The following is a 20,424-nucleotide window of genomic DNA, read 5'->3' on the forward strand; positions in this document are numbered from 1 at the left end:
TGAGATAGTTACACACCTGGACATACCTTAAGATCAGTATATTGACATGAGTCGCGGGGAGATGTGTCGACTTGTATCTTGCTTTCGATGTATCAAACTATAAATCCTGCCTTTCTTGGCTTCCTTTTGATTAGTAAGCATCGTTCAACATTATCACATATAGAACAACAACCAGCTAATTTTACTTCTACAGACATATGTCAAGGATTCATCAGAGCTGGGTGGACTCAGAGTGGTCCTAAAAAAAATCCCGAAATTCAAAATCATTGTCTTCACCTGTTTTTAAACTCGGAATCTCTAGTTTTTTTAAAAAAACACCGAGCAACGCGAAAATACACACAGAGTAATGTTTTGAACAAGACACATCAAAAAACATATCAAAAGACACTTCAAAAAAACTTCAAAAGACACGTCAAAAGACACATAAAAACACATAAAAAACATATCAAAAGACACATACAAAACATATCAAGACACATTAAAAGACATCAAAAGACACACATCAAAAGACACATCAAAAGACACATCAAAAGACACATTAAAAGACACACATAAAAAACATATAAAAAAATATCAAAAGACACATCAAAAGACATACATCAAAAGACACAAACACAATAGAGAACGAAAGCCTCCTTTTTTTTTTTAGCAGTGCAGGGAAGGAAAACAAAATATTGACTCGAATATCGAATTCATCGATCTGTACTTGTGATCAACCTACTTCAGAACGAGACCCGAAAATAAGCTATAAGAACAAGAAAAAAGGGCCACAACTCTATGTCTCTCTCTGATCTCTAGACTCTAGAAGTTTGTTTCAGAGTATTTTTAACTCTCTAGCATATTCATGCCCAAAATACGGCCCGAGGGCCAGATCCGGCCCGCGCCGCGGTTCTATCCGGCCCGAATTGGGCTGGGCATACTTCTCTAGCACATTTGTTTGTTCTGAATCAAATAAGCGAATGAAATACTCCTGAAAAATATCTTTCTTGACATCGAATGTAAACTTAAATTTTACTGTTTTAAATTATTGCTGTTTAACAAACACTACTTTGAATAGCCCGCCAGTTAATAGAATTAATATCCTACTTTTGTAAGACTGGCTACCCGATGGCGTGGCCTTCGCACAATGGTCACTGGTTCGACGTCTGCCCGCCGCCTTCCCGCCGTCCTGTGGGAGGTCTTGGGTTTTCCCGCCGTCATCTTGATGTAAAAGTGTTCATGTCTGAAGGAACTTACGAAAACAAACGCTAAAGCAGATACAAACACTAAAGCAGATACAAACACTAAAGCAGATCAGTATCTTTCTGGTCCTACACTTACACTTTTCTTGCCCTGTGGTAGCACTTTTCTTGTCCTATATTTCTTGTCCTGCGGTAGCACTTTTCGTGTCCTATATTTCTTGTCCTATGGTAGCACTTTTCTTGTCCTATATTTCTTGTCCTGCGGTAGCACTTCTCTTGTCCTATATTTCTTGTCCTATGGTAGCACTTTTCGTGTCCTATATTTCTTGTCCTGCGGTAGCACTTTTCTCGTCCTATATTTCTTGTCCTATGGTAGCACTTTTCGTGTCCTATATTTCTTGTCCTGCGGTAGCACTTTTCTCGTCCTATATTTCTTGTCCTGTGGTAGCACTTTTCTCGTCCTATATTTCTTGTCCTATGGTAGCACTTTTCGTGTCCTATATTTCTTGTCCTGCGGTAGCACTTTTCTCGTCCTATATTTCTTGTCCTGTGGTAGCACTTTTCTTGTCCTATATTTCTTGTCCTGTGGTAGCACTTTTCTTGTCCTATATTTCTTGTCCTGTGGTAGCACTTTTCTTGTCCTATATTTCTTGCCCTGTGGTAGCACTTTTCTTGTCCTATATTTCTTGTCCTATGGTAGCACTTTTCTAGCCCGACATTTTGTATTTTGAATGTCAGAGATATATGGAAATGAAAAAAAAAAATTATAAAAAAAAGAAAGATCTATGAGAAGTTAATCGGATTAGAATTTCTGCTTCTTGGGGCAAAGGAAAATCTATCTATTTATCTATTTATCTATCTGTCTATCTATCTATCTATCTATCTATCTATCTATCTATCTATCTATCTATCTATCTATCTATCTATCTATCTGTCTGTCTATCTATCTATCTATCTATCTATCTATCTATCTATCTATCTATCTATCTATCTATCTGTCTGTCTGTCTGTCTGTCTGTCTATCTATTTATCTATCTATCTATCTATTTATCTATACTATATATTATAACAGAACCAGCGACGCTTCTGACCTCAAGCTGTATCGGGTGTTGGCCGTTTCTTTCGACACATCAGCTGCATGCTGTGTGGGGAACATCGTCCCGACCATAAATTAAACCAAAGTCGTTCTACGACTGAAGGAGGCCAACTACTATAAGGAGGCCATCTACTATAAGGAGGCCATCTACTATAAGGAGGGCATCTACTATAAGGAGGCCATCTACTATAAGGAGGCCATCTACTATAAGGAGGCCATCTACTATAAAGAGGCCATCTACAATAAGGAGGCCATCTACTACAAGGAGGCCATCTACTATAAAGAGGCCATCTACTATAAGGAGGCCATCTACTATAAGGAGGCCATCTACTATAAAGAGGCCATCTACTATAAGGAGGCCATCTACTATAAAGAGGCCATCTATTATAAGGAGGCCATCTAATATAAAGAGGCCAACTACTATAACTATTGATCTAACCATTCTAACGGGTTCAGTAAAAGGGGCAGACTTGCTATTTGCATTTATCCAGACGATATTTTACTTGTTTCGTAAAACTTTTCCTACGCTCTGCCTCGCTGTGAATGTGCGACACAGCTCACGGGAAAGAATGCACACTGACCACAGCCTGGTGTGTCACTCTGACACTGAAGGTCTGTGACAATGGCACAGCAGACTCGGTGACAGCCACGAAGTGTCACGCTAGGAGCTGGAGACACTGACACAACGCCAGGACCTGTCTGGAAATCAATAATCTGCAATTATCACTGACTACAAGAGAGAGAGAGAGTGAGAGAGAGAGAGAGAGAGAGAGAGAGAAGGGGAGGTGAATAAAGAAACAAGAAACGAGACAGAAAAGAGATGAAGAAGATGAAACAGAATTTCGGGTTTAAAGAAAATTGAGAGAAGTGAAAAAAAAATGTAAAAAAAGAAGGGAAATAACAAACAAGACAGAGATGGTCTTTGTAAAGAAATTAATTCCCCTTGTCATGCTATAAATCCCCGAGTCTAAGCCTTGCGGACGGCCATAGAAAGGCACCCTGATTTTAAAGGTCTCTTGCCTGTTTAGGATTGGGGGTGATGTAAGCGGGGGGGGGGGTCGACTTCATCTTTCCGCTTTAGTAGAAGGCTGGAACCTTGCTGATGTTCTTAAAGTCACGAATTTAAGATTGTGCCAATTAGCACACACTACATGCCCCACCAAAAAAGAGTTTCTAATTTTTCACTCAATATATTATGACAGAGCACAAAAGATTATAACACTAGCAAATACAGAAGCATTCCTCGTTTTGGAATTAGATCAAAGTGCAGACACAGAAGCCCATAGCACGAAAGCGCGGGAAAAATAAAAAGTAAGCGATTTTTCCGAAACAATAAAAAAAAAAGTATGAGTCGTACGGCAATCCATTTGGATCGCAATTCAATTTTGATGACTGTAGCCAAGTGTGGTCGCAGAAGTGACATCAAATATTCTCTTCCTCTTCCTGTTATCATGATCTGAGACCTGGCCTTCGCCGTCATCTGGTCCACAGCAAACAGATTATGTTGTCTGTCCTGTACCCAGGTGCATGGGCGTAGCCAGGATTTTTTTCGGGGGGGGGGGGGGGATCAACCCCCCACCCTGGCTACGCCCATGCCCAGATGTATTGCCTTAAAGATCTGTAGTGAAGAATTATGATGTTAACATGTTTTGGATGTTCCTCCGCTAACATCCCGCAGGACAACGGCGGATGGCAGCGGACAGGGTTTGAACCATAGGACCACTGAGACGACTGAACGGCAGTCCAGCGCGCATACTGCACGACCAGACAGCGATTTAAGTTCAAAATTCTATCTTTGCAGACCTATATCTGTTGTGATACTTTATTTTTAAAACTTTAAAAAAATTAAGTGTTTCTTTTAAAATGCATTTTTATTTTCCTATTTCAAGAATAAAATCAAGTAGTCCTTGTACTGGAATAACAACACTATTGTAAACAAATGCGAACTAAAATATTTGACCGGCATTCTAGAATAGAAGCTGTCCCATAATTAGTCCCAAGATGTTTCAATCATTTTAAATTCGTAATCATTTTTTGTTATGTGGGAAGCGTGGTCAAGAGGCCAAGTACGCTCGAACTTGGGTGACTTGGCTACCTTCCAAATAAAGGTTATGAGGAAATGCGCGTGTGCTGCTGTGCTAGTAAGTGGAGAACATATACATTTAATCTCTAAATTAAAATAGCTTCTCAACAGTTTCTTTATTTTGTGTACAGGATATCTAAAATACTTTAAAAAAAAAAAGACAATACCTGTTTTATGCAACTTATAGAGCGATTATGTTTCTGTTTAAAAATTTTCTTTACCCCAGCCCCCTTCTCCTCAAGAGAGACTCCTAGTTAAATGAATGCATTAATCTTAGTACACTTTATAAAAGTCCAATTTATAAGCATCTAGAACTAGACTTAGAAGACAATGCGTGAGGTTTGCGCGCTGGACTGTCGTTCGGATTTATCGATGGTCGAGGGTTCAAATCCTGCCCGCTCCCATCCTCCGTCGTCCTGCGGGAGGTTTGGACTAGGAAGTAAACTATCTTTAACTCTGAAGGAACATCCGAAACATGTAAAACATTTTACAAACGTTTTACAATGCGCAAAATTTTCCTGAACATTAATTTATTTAAACTCTTCTGTCGGAAAAGCCTAGCATTCGGAAATCCCCGAAAACGATAGCTATTTCAAGAAAGCGAAAGTTCTTTTAAAAACCGATGTTGGATCTAGACCTAGAATCCTAGATCTAGATCTCTAGCCAAATTTAAATATATTTAAATTTTTACTTGAAAAAATTGAGATCGGTTAAACTAGATTTTTCCGTTTGGCTAACGAGCTATCTAACTCTTTTGACAGTGATATGCATCAACTCTTTAATTTCTAGAAAAATCGATAGAGTCGTTTTTTTTTATATCAGCGTTCAGGTTCCTCCACGAAGTTCTGACTTGAATAGAGGTATTGTTATAAGAAGCTTGCTATTTATATTTTTTTTCCCGCCATGTATGGAAATCTCCAATACCTATTTTATGTTCATAAATAGTTTACATTCATAACCCTTGTTACCACAAACACAATGATGGAGATTATATTATAATGTTTTTACAGTGATTTTCAGTATAACGGCACTAACTGCCACCGAAGGGAAATGTAAGTGCATTCTAAAACACGGTATTTACATTTTGATATTAATGATCTGCAGCCAGGAAAAGACAGCAACCTTAAAGTGATCTTCATAAAAAGTGTTAAAAGATTGTCTGTTGACAGTCGAACATCAATCATACAGGTTTCGTTTCACTTCTGGGAATTCGTTGGCTACGGTTTTGTCACACCCATCATGCGGCTATTGTCCATCACTGGAATACAGCATTCTATTCTGGGAGATTCCAGGGACTAGTGCTTAGAATTAGTTTCTAAATTGTCAGTTAAATGTACTGAATCTTTCGTAGAAAAGAAGTTTTTTTCCCCGTGCAGGGGCGTGACAGGTGTCTTTGTTTTAAGATGCGTACCGCACCAAAATCTCTTGCAGTTTTTGTCTGTCACTGGCGTTCAAAAGAAATGTCACCAGTCAGAGAGTCTTTTATTTACACGAAAATGTTTTTTTACTAGATGAGATATATTCCTTTTCCACTGAAAGCGCCTTTTAACATTCTTAAATAAACACAAATTTAAAAAAAAAAATTCAATTCAACAAAGATACAAAGTCCCCATTTTTCCAATTTATTGATGACTTTATACGATTTAGGTGATATTTAGTCAGTTTGAAAAATAACATCTCTTGAAAAGTTCTTTTATCTCACATGAAAATTCGAAGGTATCTAAAAAAATTGCTATGTACATGAAGCGCAGATGACTTTCCTGTCAATGTGGTCGCGGTATTAGAGTATCACTTAAAGTTGCACCCCTTTGTAATTGTATACATTCCCTTTTGGTTGAAATAGAGCAGACGACACAACAGCTTTCACAAATGACGAAAACCGAACATGACGTCAGAGAAATACAGCATGAATGCAAGTCCCTTTTTTTTGTGTGTATCTTGATCTTCTTATCTTATCTTATATAATACAGACGTTACTTCAAAAAAGAAGATGATTACGTCCTACGCGTCATGCATTTAGTCATGCATATTAACCAATGACTTAAATTCTGCCAAGTCACTGGTTTTCCTGGCCAGCTCTAATAGCACTAGGGAAGAAGGAGTATTTGTACAAATTTGTCCTAGCATATGGGACGAGGAATGTGCCTTTATCTTTGTGTCTTTCAGAGTATTTTATTAAATTTTGTTTTTGTATTTGAAGATTATGGTTCAGTGTTTTATGTATGATTGCTACTTTACTTTTGAGCCTTCTGTCCTGAAGGCTTTCTAAATTTAGTGATTTTACTAAAGGTGTTACTCTAGTCAAATGTGAATGTTCGTTTGTTATGAATCTCACTGATCTATTTTGTGTCTGTTCCAGTTTCTTAATGTTTTCTTGAGTTGATCTTATAAACGAGTAACATGAAGAAAAAAAAATCCCCCTTCAAGAAGCTGACGTCAGCTTATAATGTCACATCCTATTTATACCTTTTAATTTAATCATTATTGCAAGAAGTCTTTCCGGTGAGCTTTGCACAATCTATTAACTGTCCAAAATAGCCAAGATTTACTGCTGCAGGGGTGAATGACTGCTCTTATCAACAGTCCAGATAATGATCTCTACATCAAGCGATGCACAAAAGTTTTACGGCCAAAAGTTTAAAAAATCAAGTGCATGAACCAGTAAAGGTGTGCTGGTCATTAAAAGACAGTATTCATGAAGAGAATGGGTTATTGTTTTATGAGAACAGAATTATCATTCCTTCAAGTATGAGAAGTGGATTTTCTCGACAAGTTGCACACAGGTCATTTTGGTCTTAAGAAATCCAGATCGAAGGCAAGACAAAGTGTTTTGGTCAGGATTGTCCAGAGATATGTTTTCGACAATAATGAAATACTGATCTAAAACGTAAAACGTTCAAAAGAAATAATGTGATAAGAACTTTGACAAGAACTTTCTCAGGAAGGATGTGATAAGAACTTTGACAAGAACTTTCAAAGAAAGGATGTGATAAGAACTTTGACAAGAACTTTCAAAGAAAGAATGTGATGAGAACTTTGACAAGAACTTTCAAAGAAAGGATGTGATGAGAACTTTGACAAGAACTTTCAAAGAAAGGATGTGATAAGAACTTTGACAACAACTTTCAAAGAAAGGATGTGATAAGAACTTTGACAACAACTTTCAAAGAAAGGATGTGATAAGAACTTTGACAACAACTTTCAAAGAAAGGATGTGATAAGAACTTTGACAAGAGCTTCTTTAAAAGGAAGGATGTGATAAGAACTTTGACAAGAGCTTTAAAAGGAAAGATGTGATAAGAACTTTCAAAGGAAGGATGTGATAAGAACTTTGACAAGAGCTTTAAAAGGAAGGATGTGATAAGAACTTTGACAACAACTTTCAAAGAAAGGATGTGATAAGAACTTTGACAAGAACTTTCAAAGAAAGGATGTGATGAGAACTTTGACAAGAGCTTTAAAAGGAAGGATGTGATAAGAACTTTGACAAGAGCTTTAAAAGGAAAGATGTGATAAGAACTTTCAAAGGAAGGATGTGATAAGAACTTTGACAAGAGCTTTAAAAGGAAGGATGTGATAAGAACTTTGACAAGAGCTTTAAAAGGAAGGATGTGATAAGAACTTTCAAAGGAAGGATGTGATAAGAACTTTGACAAGAGCTTTAAAAGGAAGGATGTGATAAGAACTTTGACAAGAGCTTTAAAAGGAAAGATGTGACAAGAACTTTCAAAGGAAGGATGTGATAATAACTTTGACAAGAGCTTTCAAAGAAAGGATGTGATGAGAACTTTGACAAGAACTTTCAAAGGAAGGATGTGATAAGAACTTTGACAAGAACTTTCAAAGGAAGGATGTGATAATAACTTTGACAAGAACTTTAAAAGGAAGGATGTGATAATAACTTTGACAAGAACTTTAAAAGGAAGGATGTGATAATAACTTTGACAAGAACTTTAAAAGGAAGGATGTGATAATAACTTTGACAAGAACTTTAAAAGGAAGAATGTGATAATAACTTTGACAAGAACTTTAAAAGGAAGGATGTGATAATAACTTTGACAAGAACTTTAAAAGGAAGGATGTGATAATAACTTTGACAAGAACTTTCAAAGAAAGGATGTGATGAGAACTTTGACAAGAACTTTAAAAGGAAGGATGTGATAATAACTTTGACAAGAACTTTAAAAGGAAGAATGTGATAATAACTTTGACAAGAACTTTAAAAGGAAGGATGTGATAATAACTTTGACAAGAACTTTCAAAGAAAGGATGTGATGAGAACTTTGACAAGAACTTTAAAAGGAATGATGTGATAATAACTTTGACAAGAACTTTAAAAGGAAGAATGTGATAATAACTTTGACAAGAACTTTAAAAGGAAGGATGTGATAATAACTTTGACAAGAACTTTAAAAGGAAGGATGTGATAATAACTTTGACAAGAACTTTAAAAGGAAGAATGTGATAATAACTTTGACAAGAACTTTAAAAGGAAGGATGTGATAATAACTTTGACAAGAACTTTAAAAGGAAGGATGTGATAATAACTTTGACAAGAACTTTAAAAGGAAGGATGTGATAATAACTTTGACAATTCAGTTTAACAGTACTCTATTACAATACAGTTTAATTTCAGCCTATGTACATTGCAACACTTAGAAATAAAGTCTCAGTGAATTTGTGTACTGTCTCTGATCTGTCGGATTGTCTGCATGACAAAGACATTTCCGTACCCACAACATTGTGGCACTTAGACACACACACACGCGCACACACGCGCACACACAAAGGCCCACACTTGAATAGGATGACAAAGCTGCCCCAATCGAAATGTGTCTGTCTGATGAAACGTTCTGTCAAGACATCCAGCAGACGTGATCTGACGTAATCTGATTAATAAATGGAAAGACTGCCCGCCTTCTGCTGCTTCAGCCTGTGCACGTCTTGCATTCTGCGTGTGTGTGTGTTCTGGCATTCTGCGTGTGTGTGTGTGTGTGTGTTCTGGCATTCTGTGTCTGTGTGTGTGTGTTCTTGCATACTGCTTGTGTGTGTGTGTGTGTTCTGGCATTCTGTGTGTGTGTGTGTGTGTGTGTTCTGGCATTCAGCGTGTGTGTGTGTTTGTGTTCTGGCATTCTGTGTGTGTGTGTACTGGCATTCTGCGTGTGTGTGTGTGTGTTTGTGTTCTTGCATTCTGCGTGTGTGTGTTTGTGTTCTTGCATTCTGTGTGTGTGTGTGTTTGTGTTCTTGCATTCTGCGTGTGTGTGTGTGTGTGTGTGTGTTCTGGCATTCTGTGTGTGTGTGTGTGTGTGTGTTCTGACATTCTGCGTGTGTGTGTATGTGTGTGTGTTCTGGCATTCTGTGTGTGTGTGTGTTCTTGCATTCAGCGTGTGTGTGTGTTTGTGTTCTGGCATTCTGTGTGTGTGTGTTCTGGCATTCTGCGTGTGTGTGTGTGTTTGTGTTCTTGCATTCTGCGTGTGTGTGTGTGTTTGTGTTCATGCATTCTGCGTGTGTGTGTTTGTTTGTGTTCTTGCATTCTGCGTGTGTGTGTGTGTGTTGATGTCTGAGGGCGAGTAGAAATGTCGCATGCTTCTTATGAAAGACAAGACAGTTTTAATGAAGCCGTGACATTATGGTTTCATAGGATCAAATTTGTTCCTTCGCGTGCCTTTTTTTTTTTTCTTTTTTTTTCTTTTTGTCCTCTTGTGTCTGTGGCAAGATGTTAATTTCATAGGTGTACCACAAGGAAGTTGCTTTCAGGGGTTCTCAAAGCTGTGGGTCGCGACCCCCTTGGGGGTCGAATGACGATTTTGCAGAGGTCGCCTAAGACCAACAGAACTATGGATTACGCTTTTTTATAACATTATCGAAAGCGCTGTTACTTTAGAATAGTTGGGGGGTCGCCGCACGGTGGGGAATAGTGAAAAGGGGTCCACGAGCTAAAAAGGTTGAGAACCGCTGCTTTAAGAGATCAGAACAAAACAAGGTTATCTAAGGGAGGGAAACGCTACTTACTGTGACTTACCTTAAAATTGCAGGGTTTAGCTTCTCTTATACAAAATTAATTCATCAGTATGGATTGATTTCGTGTATTGTCATCGACTATGAATAATTATGCAAAATTTCAACACCTACTTTCAGGTTGAATCTTTGTTTATAAAAATGCATTCATATATATATATATATATATATACACATATATTATCTATGCGCACGTCGTACTAGGCACGGGGGATAAATCGGTAAAGTTGTACTAGCTGTTAAAAACTACAACTCAACGACAGAGTATCAACATTCAGTGTTCTTACATTTCTTGTACATTTCCTTCACCATGAGTCAAGGATGTTAGAACATGAACAAATATCGACAGACCTCAATATTTCGATTCAATTCACTGATTTGATTCACTGATTTGACTGACTGATTTGATTCACTGTATTGATTGACAACTCATTATTTCTGATTCTATTTACTGATTTGAATGACTGATTTGATTCACGGTATTGATTGACAACACTGGTTATTTCTGATTCTATTCACTGATTCGATTCAATGATTTGACTGACTGATTTGATTCACTGTATTGATTGACAACTCATTATTTCTTATTCTATTTACTGATTTGAATGACTGATTTGATTCACTGTACTAATCTACTAATTTGATTCATAATTTCTCTCTTTTTCTCTCTCTTTCTCTCTCTTTCATAAATATTCTCCCTGGCCTTTGTTTCGATGCCATTTCTCTGAAATAAAATATTAAATCATTACATTTTGTAAATGACACGTTGTATGCCAAATGCTGCAAGTGACATGTTATGAGTGACTTGTAAAGGAAATGTCTTAAGTTACATTTTTAAGTGACATTTTGTAAGTGACATTTAGTAAATGACATGTCGTAAGTGACATTTAGTAAGTGGCATGCCATAAGTGACATGTCGTAAGTGACATGCCGTATGTGACATTTGGTAAGTGACATGTCATAAGTGACAAGTCGTAAATGACATTTTGTAAGTGACATGTTATAAGAAAATGCCATGCTGTGAACGACATGTTGCTTGTGATATTTTGAAAGTGAAATTTGGAAATGACATAGTAAGTGACATGTCGTAAGTGACATTTTGTAAGTGACATTTTGTAAGTGACATTTATGTGTCATGATGTGTTGGAACATGGGACCTATTTTAAGTAACATCTTGAAACAATTAAATTTTAACTCATTCTCTCTCTCTTTCTCTGGTCTCTAGATGCACCAAGGAGACCTCCGGATATCCGGTTGTTACCAGCCAGTGGCGGGAAAGATTGTTTTCAACATCCTAGAAGCCAGGAACTTGCCACGTGTCTCCATTCTAGGGGCGATAAGTAAGTACTAAGTAGTGTCCCCCTTCTAGGGATGATAAGTAAGTACTAAGTAGTGTCCCCCTTCTAGGGGCGATAAGTAAGTACTAAGTAGTGTCTCCCTTTTAGGGGCGATAAATAAGTACTAAGTAGTGTCCCCCTTTTAGGGGCGATAAGTAAGTACTAAGTAGTGTCCACCTTCTAGGGGCGATAAATAAGTACTAAGTGTCCCCCTTCTAGGGGCGATAAGTAAGTACTAAGTAGTGTCCACCTTCTAGGGGCGATAAATAAGTACTAAGTAGTGTCCCCCTTCTAGGGGCTATAAATAAGTACTAAGTAGTGTCCCCCTTCTAGGGGCGATAAGTAAGTACTAAGTAGTGTCCACCTTCTAGGGGCGATAAATAAGTACTAAGTAGTGTCCCCCTTCTAGGAGCGATAAGTAAAAACTAAATAGTGTCCCTTTTCTAGGGGCTATAAGCAAGTACTATATAGTTTTCCCATTGTAGGGGTGATAAGCAAGAACTAAATAGTTTTCCCATTCTAGGGGCGATAAGTAAGCAAAATCTGCATTATTAGCTGCATTATTAGCTCTAATCAAGCCATTATCGTGGTTACCTAAGCCTCGTTTTCGTTTAAAAACAGCAGTATTTTTAACCGAGCATTTAAACCAAAAAGAACACACATACACTCGTTGTAGACGCTTGTTGACTTGTAATATCAAACTTCTGTTGGATCATTAATTATTATTATAGCTTTTATATAGCACTACTTTCATGCTTATAGTATGCTCAGAGCGCTTTTTGGTCCAATCTCATTTGTGGACCAGTGGAGGGGTGTGGGGAAGGGTTGTATCTAGGAGTTGGTTTTCCGTGCTGCCTTTAGGCGCTCAGTAAACACAACTCTTCCCGAGTCTGGTGTCGAACCTCGAGCCCCCTTCTAGGTAGCCAAGCCAAGTTAAACCACTGTAGGCTTATTATATTTTAACTTTTAAAAAGTTGAAAATAACTCGAATAACTTCTTTACCCACAAAACTAAATATCACTTTTATTACAATATATACAAAGTCAGCTTGAGAAGAAATGACATTAACTTATATTTTAAACAAATATAGCTCACTAAATTAAAAAAACAACGCATCTTTACACTCTGGCATCATGAAGTCGCCTGGTGTACCTAAGACAACTTACGACAGTTCCGCTTATCTTGCTTTATGATTGATCCATCTATTGTTATCGACAAGGAATAACTGAAAAATTTCAACTTGATCCGAGAATGGAAAGTGGGGAAAAAATGTAAAAAAATCCACCCAGACAGACAGACGGAGTGACCTAATATAAGCTTTGTAAAAATTTGATTAAATGCTATTAGATAAAAACACTTCGTTTCACATTGAAATTGTGTTTTTACTAGACTGACGTCTGCTGAAAGTCTACGAAGATGAAGACAGCTCTAACATGTTTAGAGAGTAGTCCTTGGGCATCACATAGAGAGAGAGAGAGAGAGAGTACTGTTCTTAGACACTTCGCTCAAAGTTTAATTACTACATAATGACGTCATCAAACGGAAGAGCTCATCACGTGCTAATTAATCTGATTTCCGGCCTTGTTTCGTTGTCATTTTTGCTAAAAGCTGAAGCTGTAAATGCGAGTGAAGGTCAGAGTCGGTCTGGTCTGGCAGTTAACTGTCTTGACGTCACTGCCATGTCAAAAATGTCATTCCTCTAAAATAATAACAAAAGTCACGTGAAACCAAGAACAGAAACTGTGCTGTGGTAGTCTTTGATACAGAACGTGGGTGTAATGACTCCCCAGCCAGCATATATCTTTTAGTGCGTCCTTGGTCCTGGGGGGGGGGTAACTTTGGAGAAGGGGGGAGGGGAGAAGTAAAAACAGTAAGCACTGGAATATAATAACAGGCGAAATAAACAAACTTACTTTAAAAAATACAAAGCTTATATAAAAGAAAAAAAAACGCACAACTGCCATCTCTCTCAATGCTGCAATATTTATCTCCCTTTTCTATTAAAATTAAGTACAAATTAATTAATTACCACTAATTATTTAAATATTTGGATAATTTTTTTTATTGATACATGTGTCATCGACAATGAATAAATGTGCAAAGTTTCAACTTGATCCGAGACTGGGAAGTGGGAGAAAGAACGGGTAAAGGATTTGTACCAGACAGACAGAGTGGACAGACAGACAGAGTGGACAGACAGATAGAGTGGACAGACAGAGTGGACAGACAGATAGAGTGGTCAGACAGAGTGGACAGACAAACAGAGTGGACAGACAGACAGAGTGGACAGACAGATAGAGTGATTTGATAAAACCTTCATAATGGATGTGATGGTCTGTAAAAAGGCTATCAAGTAAAAATGACCTTGTCTTGGGACTTAGAAGCATAAGTACGGTCATACGTTGAGTTTTTTAAAAAAAAGGAATAGTACGCAGATGCTCATTAACATTGAAATAGTTTTTTTTAACTCTTTCTCTCCGTAATTATTTTTTCCAACTTTTCGACGGAATTCTTCATTTTGCTCATTACTCTTTTAATAACCTGCTATGATTAAGCTTCAATAGCTTTGTTGTTTGTTATCAGAAAATGTTGTGTTTGGTATAGAATTAAAGGGAAATGCATGCTCTTTTGATATAAGACAAAATAAATATTTTAAATAAAAATTCATTTTAAAATTAAACATTAATTTCAATTTAATGAGGTCAAATCAACGTTGGTATCGTTAATTAGGAGAGAAAGAGTTAATGTAAAAATTTGGTGTTTTGGAGTTTTGAAATTAATTTTATGAAATAGAACAGAACACGTGTGATGATTTGTTGTATGAAGGTATCGTTTCTACTGTTACAGTATTGAGAGATGTGTCAGTTATGCGGGGTTCTTTCCTTTCCCATTTTTTTCCCATGTTGTAAACACTTTCACAGGACGAGCTGCATTGGTAAATACATACGTTCCCGGTGTCAAAATCACGGGTTAGATAACCGGTTTGAACCAGATATTTTTTATTATTATTACTTAAATATTTCATTTTTTTTATTTTTCATGGTTTAAAAAAAATGTTATGGGCATGTCACTTCTGCTAATGTGACATGACATGACACAGCTTTGTCAGTCTCCAGTGTCAAACATGTGTGCGAGCATTAGGAGACTTTTTTCTGTATTTTTAAAGTCGCTCATGGCATGCAAGAGTTCCATTTCTTTAGTCTTTGAAGTCTGCACGGAAACCTCTCCCATAAACACCCCCACCCCAAAGCGCCCTAATAAAGAGGCCCTATACAAAAATTAAAGATTATTTTATAATATATTTCTATGCCTAATTTGACCTCGGCATATCTGGTACGTGTCAAAAGTTGACTAATTCATGTAGGTTAAAATAAAATAATGTATGTTGTTTTTTTTTCGACCTTCATTGAGGCGCGGTGGCCGAATGGTCAAGCGCTTGGCTTTCAAACCTTGCGATCTATTGGGCAGATGATGTAAAGGTCATCTGTTTCTGTGGCCCCACGGTTAACGAGGGTGTCACTTAACCAGCACAACAACCAACCGCTATTACTTTTCCCCATCTAATGTCAGATATCCATTAAAGTTAGGTGGAGTCAGAGGCGTCTTAAATATCTCGAAATTAAAAATACCAGAATTTAAACCCAGGACCCCAGGTTCGGAAGCCAAGCGTTTAACCACTCAGCCACCGCAACTTCCATGTAGGTTGAAAGAAGCAATATAGATAAATACGTAGTCCTGATCTAGTTGTAGTATACTACTTGCTAAATGACTAACACTTTGACAGTACACTACACTACAGTACAGTACGTTCTTGACCACTCAGAATGATCACAATCGCCGTGACTTGCATGCGTAATATTTACACACAGGTCGTTGCCGAACTGGCGTGTACTGTCACTGGTCACGTTTGACCGCTCGTCCTGCGCTGGACTGTGGCGATTTGGGTTGGCTAAGAACACACACATCACTACCCCCATTTGTGTCATCACCAGGTTTATAACAATATTATCTCTAACTGACCATGTTATAAATTGTTTCCTTAACTGATCAAGCCATCAATTTTGACACTAATTATAATAAATTTTAGTCACTTATAGTGCATGCTACTGATTGTTATCACTAAGTGACCATATCACTAATTGACCATGTCACAAACTGAACATGCCACAATGTTACAAACTGATGTCAATAAATGATCATGCCACAATGCTAGTAACTGACCATATCACTAACTAACCATGTTACTAACTAACCATGACACAAACTGACCATATTACGAACTGACAACATCACTAACAAACCATGTCACTAACTGACCATGTCACTAACTGACAACATCACTAACAGACCATATCACTAACTGACCATGTCACTAACTGACCATGTCACTAACTGACCATATTACTAACTGAAAATGTCACTAACTGACCATGTCACTAACTGACCATGTCACTAACTGACAACATCACTAACAGACCATGTCACTAACTGACCATGTCACTAACTGACCATGTCACTAACTGACAACATCACTAACAGACCATGTCACTAACTGACCATGTCACTAACTGACCATGTCACTAACTGACAACATCACTAACTGACCATATCAGTAACTAACCATGTCACTAACTGACCATATCAATCTCTCATCAGATCCCTATGTCAAGGTTGAGATGTATGTAAATGGCATCCGAGAGGGCAAAAATAAATGCAAGGTCCGGCAGAACACTCAGGACCCTGTCTGGCACCATCAGGTGGTCTTCGAGGTCAACAGGGAAAACCCGAAGCTTCTGGGTCACGTGTTTGTGTTCCATGTCCTTCACAAGGACATGATGACCGGTGTCCATAAAATAGGACAGGTAATTTCACTGATCTATATAGATTTAGTAAGTGTTTTCTTGACCTAGCTGTTAAATCTAAACTGGATCTTTAATGTAAGCGTTTCACGTTGTGTACGCGTCAATGTCCCAAGAGAAGTGTAAACAGGAAGATTTTTTTTTACACATTGTTTTCTAGAAGCTTCGAGTTTCTACACAGAAGAGTAAAGTAATGAAAGGGAAATAGTTCATTTCTGGTTTCTGAAATTTAGGTTTTATAACATACTACTAGCCGGACATTACCCTCGGCCTGCGGGCCTTAGTTTGTGTATTTCTAATCTAGTGGATTGGATTTAGATGTATGTTAAACTTAGCTAATGATCCTTTCAAGTTTTTCTCTTTCGCCATGAAAAATAAAAGTAGTTTTGCGAAAATGGGTTTACCCGCTAAGCCGATACATTCACATCTATTAAAAATGAAAGTAGCGCGAGATGATTGGGAAATACTGTATACTTAAAACGGGTTTACCCGATTTGTTAAATGAATGGAATTTTAAAGTACGTCAGGACCTAGAAATTTGCAGATATAAGGAACTAACTTATGGTAAAATGTTTTGAAACACAAATTTGAAGGTTAATTTTATTAAATAATGAAATCAATAGACTATATTTTGTATTTTGTATGGATGGCTGCCTGGTCGTGCGGTTTGCGCGCTGGACTGTCGTTCGGATTTATCGACGGTCGAGGGTTCAAACCCTGCCCGCTCCCATCCCCCGTCGTCCTGCGGGAGGTTTGGACTAGGAAGTAAACTATCTTCAACTCTGAAGGAACATCCGAAACATGTAAAACATTTTACAAACATTTTTCATGTGTCAAAGTAAAAAAAAGCTATCTGTGCAAAGTGTAATTTAAAAAATTAGATCTAGATCCTTTCAATCCAAACATGGTAAACATGGCCTAGATCCATAAAATAATAATACTTTCATAGAGTTGGGCAACTTTTTTTTTTGAGGGTCTTAAGTTTGTTTTAGGGCTACTATACATACGTTACGGTTCCAGTTAGTACCCAAGGAACATTTCTGCCAAGTTTTATCGAGATTGGTCAAACGGTTTTGATTTCTTTAGGGGATATACATACATACGCTTTACTGTCTACTTTATAGTATAGAAGATATATAGAATAGTCGGGCTTATTTCCGATTCCGTCTGATTAGTTCATAAGTTTCAATCTTCATGTTAAGTCTAATTTGATGTATTTATTATTGAATTATAAAGTGTTATTGTTTGATATATAGTATGTTCTCTAGCCTTATGTTTTCAACGTGATGATTAAGCTTATCATGGTATTTCTATGCGTATGATATAAGTAGAGGTAATTAAAAGTTCCCTTGGAGATATGGAGGATTACGGGCACGACATGGCCTAAATTGTGCCGATGTGCCAAAAAACTCAAACTGGTGATATGGCGATCGTTAGGAAGATGGGCCGATGAAAGTTATTTTTTCCGACGATTAACGAGGGTGTTATGTAGTCAGCACAATAGCCAACCGCATTTCTTTCTCGGCATATTTCAGGCGCTCATTAGAGTTGGCAGGTCTCAGGGATATCCAAAAGATCCCGCGATTCAAATCTCTGTCCTCACCGGGATTCGACCCCGTGACCCCTCTTTTCGATAGCCAACACTATACCACAACGCATATAGGCACAGTCTCAAAATATATACTTTTACTAATATAGCTAGTTGCAGTAATTTTTGGGGTAGTAAATAGTCGCGATGATCTTCCTTCAAGGAACAGTATTAGTAAAAAAAAAGAAAAGAAGAAGAGGCGGATAAAGAAAGCGATTGGACGTGCCTGTCATTGATAGAGTTTCTATTCAAGGCAAAAGAGAGAGTGGAATGGAGAAAGATGGTCGACGGATCATGTGTGGGGCCCCAACGGTACAATAGACTAATGGAACATAGGAAAGTGAAGGTGAAAGTTAGAGGCTACTTCGTTTTCGTCCCTTTCAGTATATAAATTAAAACAGATCTATGGTTTAGCAGGCAAACAGTCGTGTGCTCCTAGCAACGGTGATTCGACTCCAGATGTGATGTAAACTGCTAGCAAAAGTGATTTCAAAAATTAGACTTTTCGCTTTCAGAAAATAAAAAAGTAGCCGTTACATCAGAACTTTGAATGGTCTAAAATATTATGATGTCGGATTTTCACTATCTTTGCTAGTTTACGAGGTCTAAACGGGATGGACGGACGGACGGACAGACATTCCACACAAAACTAATAGCGTCTATTCCCCTTTCGGGTGCGCTAAAAAAAATTAGATGTTTGGGTACCGTGAAGATGTGGATTGACCAGAGTTACGATCATGGGGATAGCTTGAGGTCAAACGGAGTGGAGAGCCTGAGTTACGCGCATCATCGCCATTTGCACACGATGCAAGCATTAACTCTTTGTCTCCTAATTGACGATACCATCGTTAATTTGAGCTTATTAAATTAAATTCATGGTTAATTTATACACTTTATTTTGTGTTATATAAAAAAGAGCATGCATTTCTTTTAATTCTATACCAAATAAATTATTTCCTGATAGCAAACGACAAAGCTATTGAAGCTTAACCATAACAGGGGTAGTGAAATAGTAATGAGCAAAAAGAAGAATTCCGTTGAGACGTGGAAAAATAATTACGGAGAGAAAGAGTTAATAATCCGAAACACACAAAAGACACACACAAGATAGAGAAAAGATGCTATTTAAGTCAAATACTAACGGTAACACATGATCACTCTAGAGAACTTTACACTTTAGGGACAGTAAACCAGTCTTCAACTAAACCCATTGACACGAAAAATGGATCGATTATTTTTCAGGTCAAAATAGGCATTGTCCGGTATCACTAGTCTAAGAATTTTACTGAAAAAATGCCCCACGTCAACCCCCAGACCGACATCCGGTATGACGTCACTGCCATGACGCCAGGCGACAAAAAACATCTCGACTTTCCCGCTCAGATTGTGTTACCAGTCGACAGTTACCTGCTCGCTCGCACGTGCCAAGCGCCCGGACAAACAATATGGACATTGTTTTTTTTTTTTAAGAATTGAAACATCAGAAATATAAATAAGCGCAAATATGGGTTTAAATCTTTGATATGTAAATTAAGAAAACCAAAAACAATTATTATGCATGCGTTAAGATCAGGATCATATTTATAGATAGGTGTTGCCTAGACTACGGTCTGCGGAACACATTCGGCCCATCATGCAGTGATATTCGGCCCCTTCCGTTCACAGTGCATAAGGAAGAGGTAGAGTCTCTGTCCCCAATGAACTCGTTTTTGACGCGGTGATTGACACGCGCGCCAGAAATTCTTGTGCCCCCCCTCCTCCCATTCCGAAACCGGAAAAGCTTGGCATACTGGGATAGATGAACGTTGAAAGCAGACGACCTTTTAACCCGGTTGAGTCTACTTCAAGGGTATGAAGATCTTTCCATTCCGAAACCGGAAAAGCTTGGCACACTGGGATAGATGAACGTTGAAAGCAGGCGACCTTTTAACCCGGTTGAGTCTACTTCAAGGGTATGAAGATCTTTCCATTCCGAAACTGGAAAAGCTTGGCACACTGGGATAGATGAACGTTGAAAGCAGGCGACCTTTTAACCCGGTTGAGTCTACTTCAAGGGTATGAAGATCTTTCCATTCCGAAACCGGAAAAGCTTGGCACACTGGGATAGATGAACTTCGAAAGCAGGCGACCTTTTAACCCGGTTGAGTCTACTTCAAGGGTATGAAGATCTTTCCATTCCGAAACCGGAAAAGCTTGGCACACTGGGATAGATTAACTCTGAAAGCAGACGACCTTTTAACCCGGTTGAGTCTACTTCAAGGA

General features: G+C 37.9%; 1 protein-coding gene across 1 annotated transcript in view; it reads left to right on the top strand.

Moving 5' to 3' along the window:
* The window catches only part of LOC106059661 (uncharacterized), a 176,830-nt gene that overhangs the window by 148,338 nt on the left and 8,068 nt on the right, over positions 1-20,424 (top strand). The window contains exons 10-11 of the mRNA XM_056022660.1: positions 11,604-11,718; positions 16,372-16,577. Of these exons, the coding sequence (XP_055878635.1) occupies positions 11,604-11,718; positions 16,372-16,577 (321 nt within the window). The remainder of the gene's footprint in view (positions 1-11,603; positions 11,719-16,371; positions 16,578-20,424) is intronic.

Source organism: Biomphalaria glabrata, chromosome 3, assembly GCF_947242115.1.
Source record: "Biomphalaria glabrata chromosome 3, xgBioGlab47.1, whole genome shotgun sequence".
NCBI classification, from domain to species: Eukaryota; Metazoa; Mollusca; class Gastropoda; family Planorbidae; genus Biomphalaria; species Biomphalaria glabrata.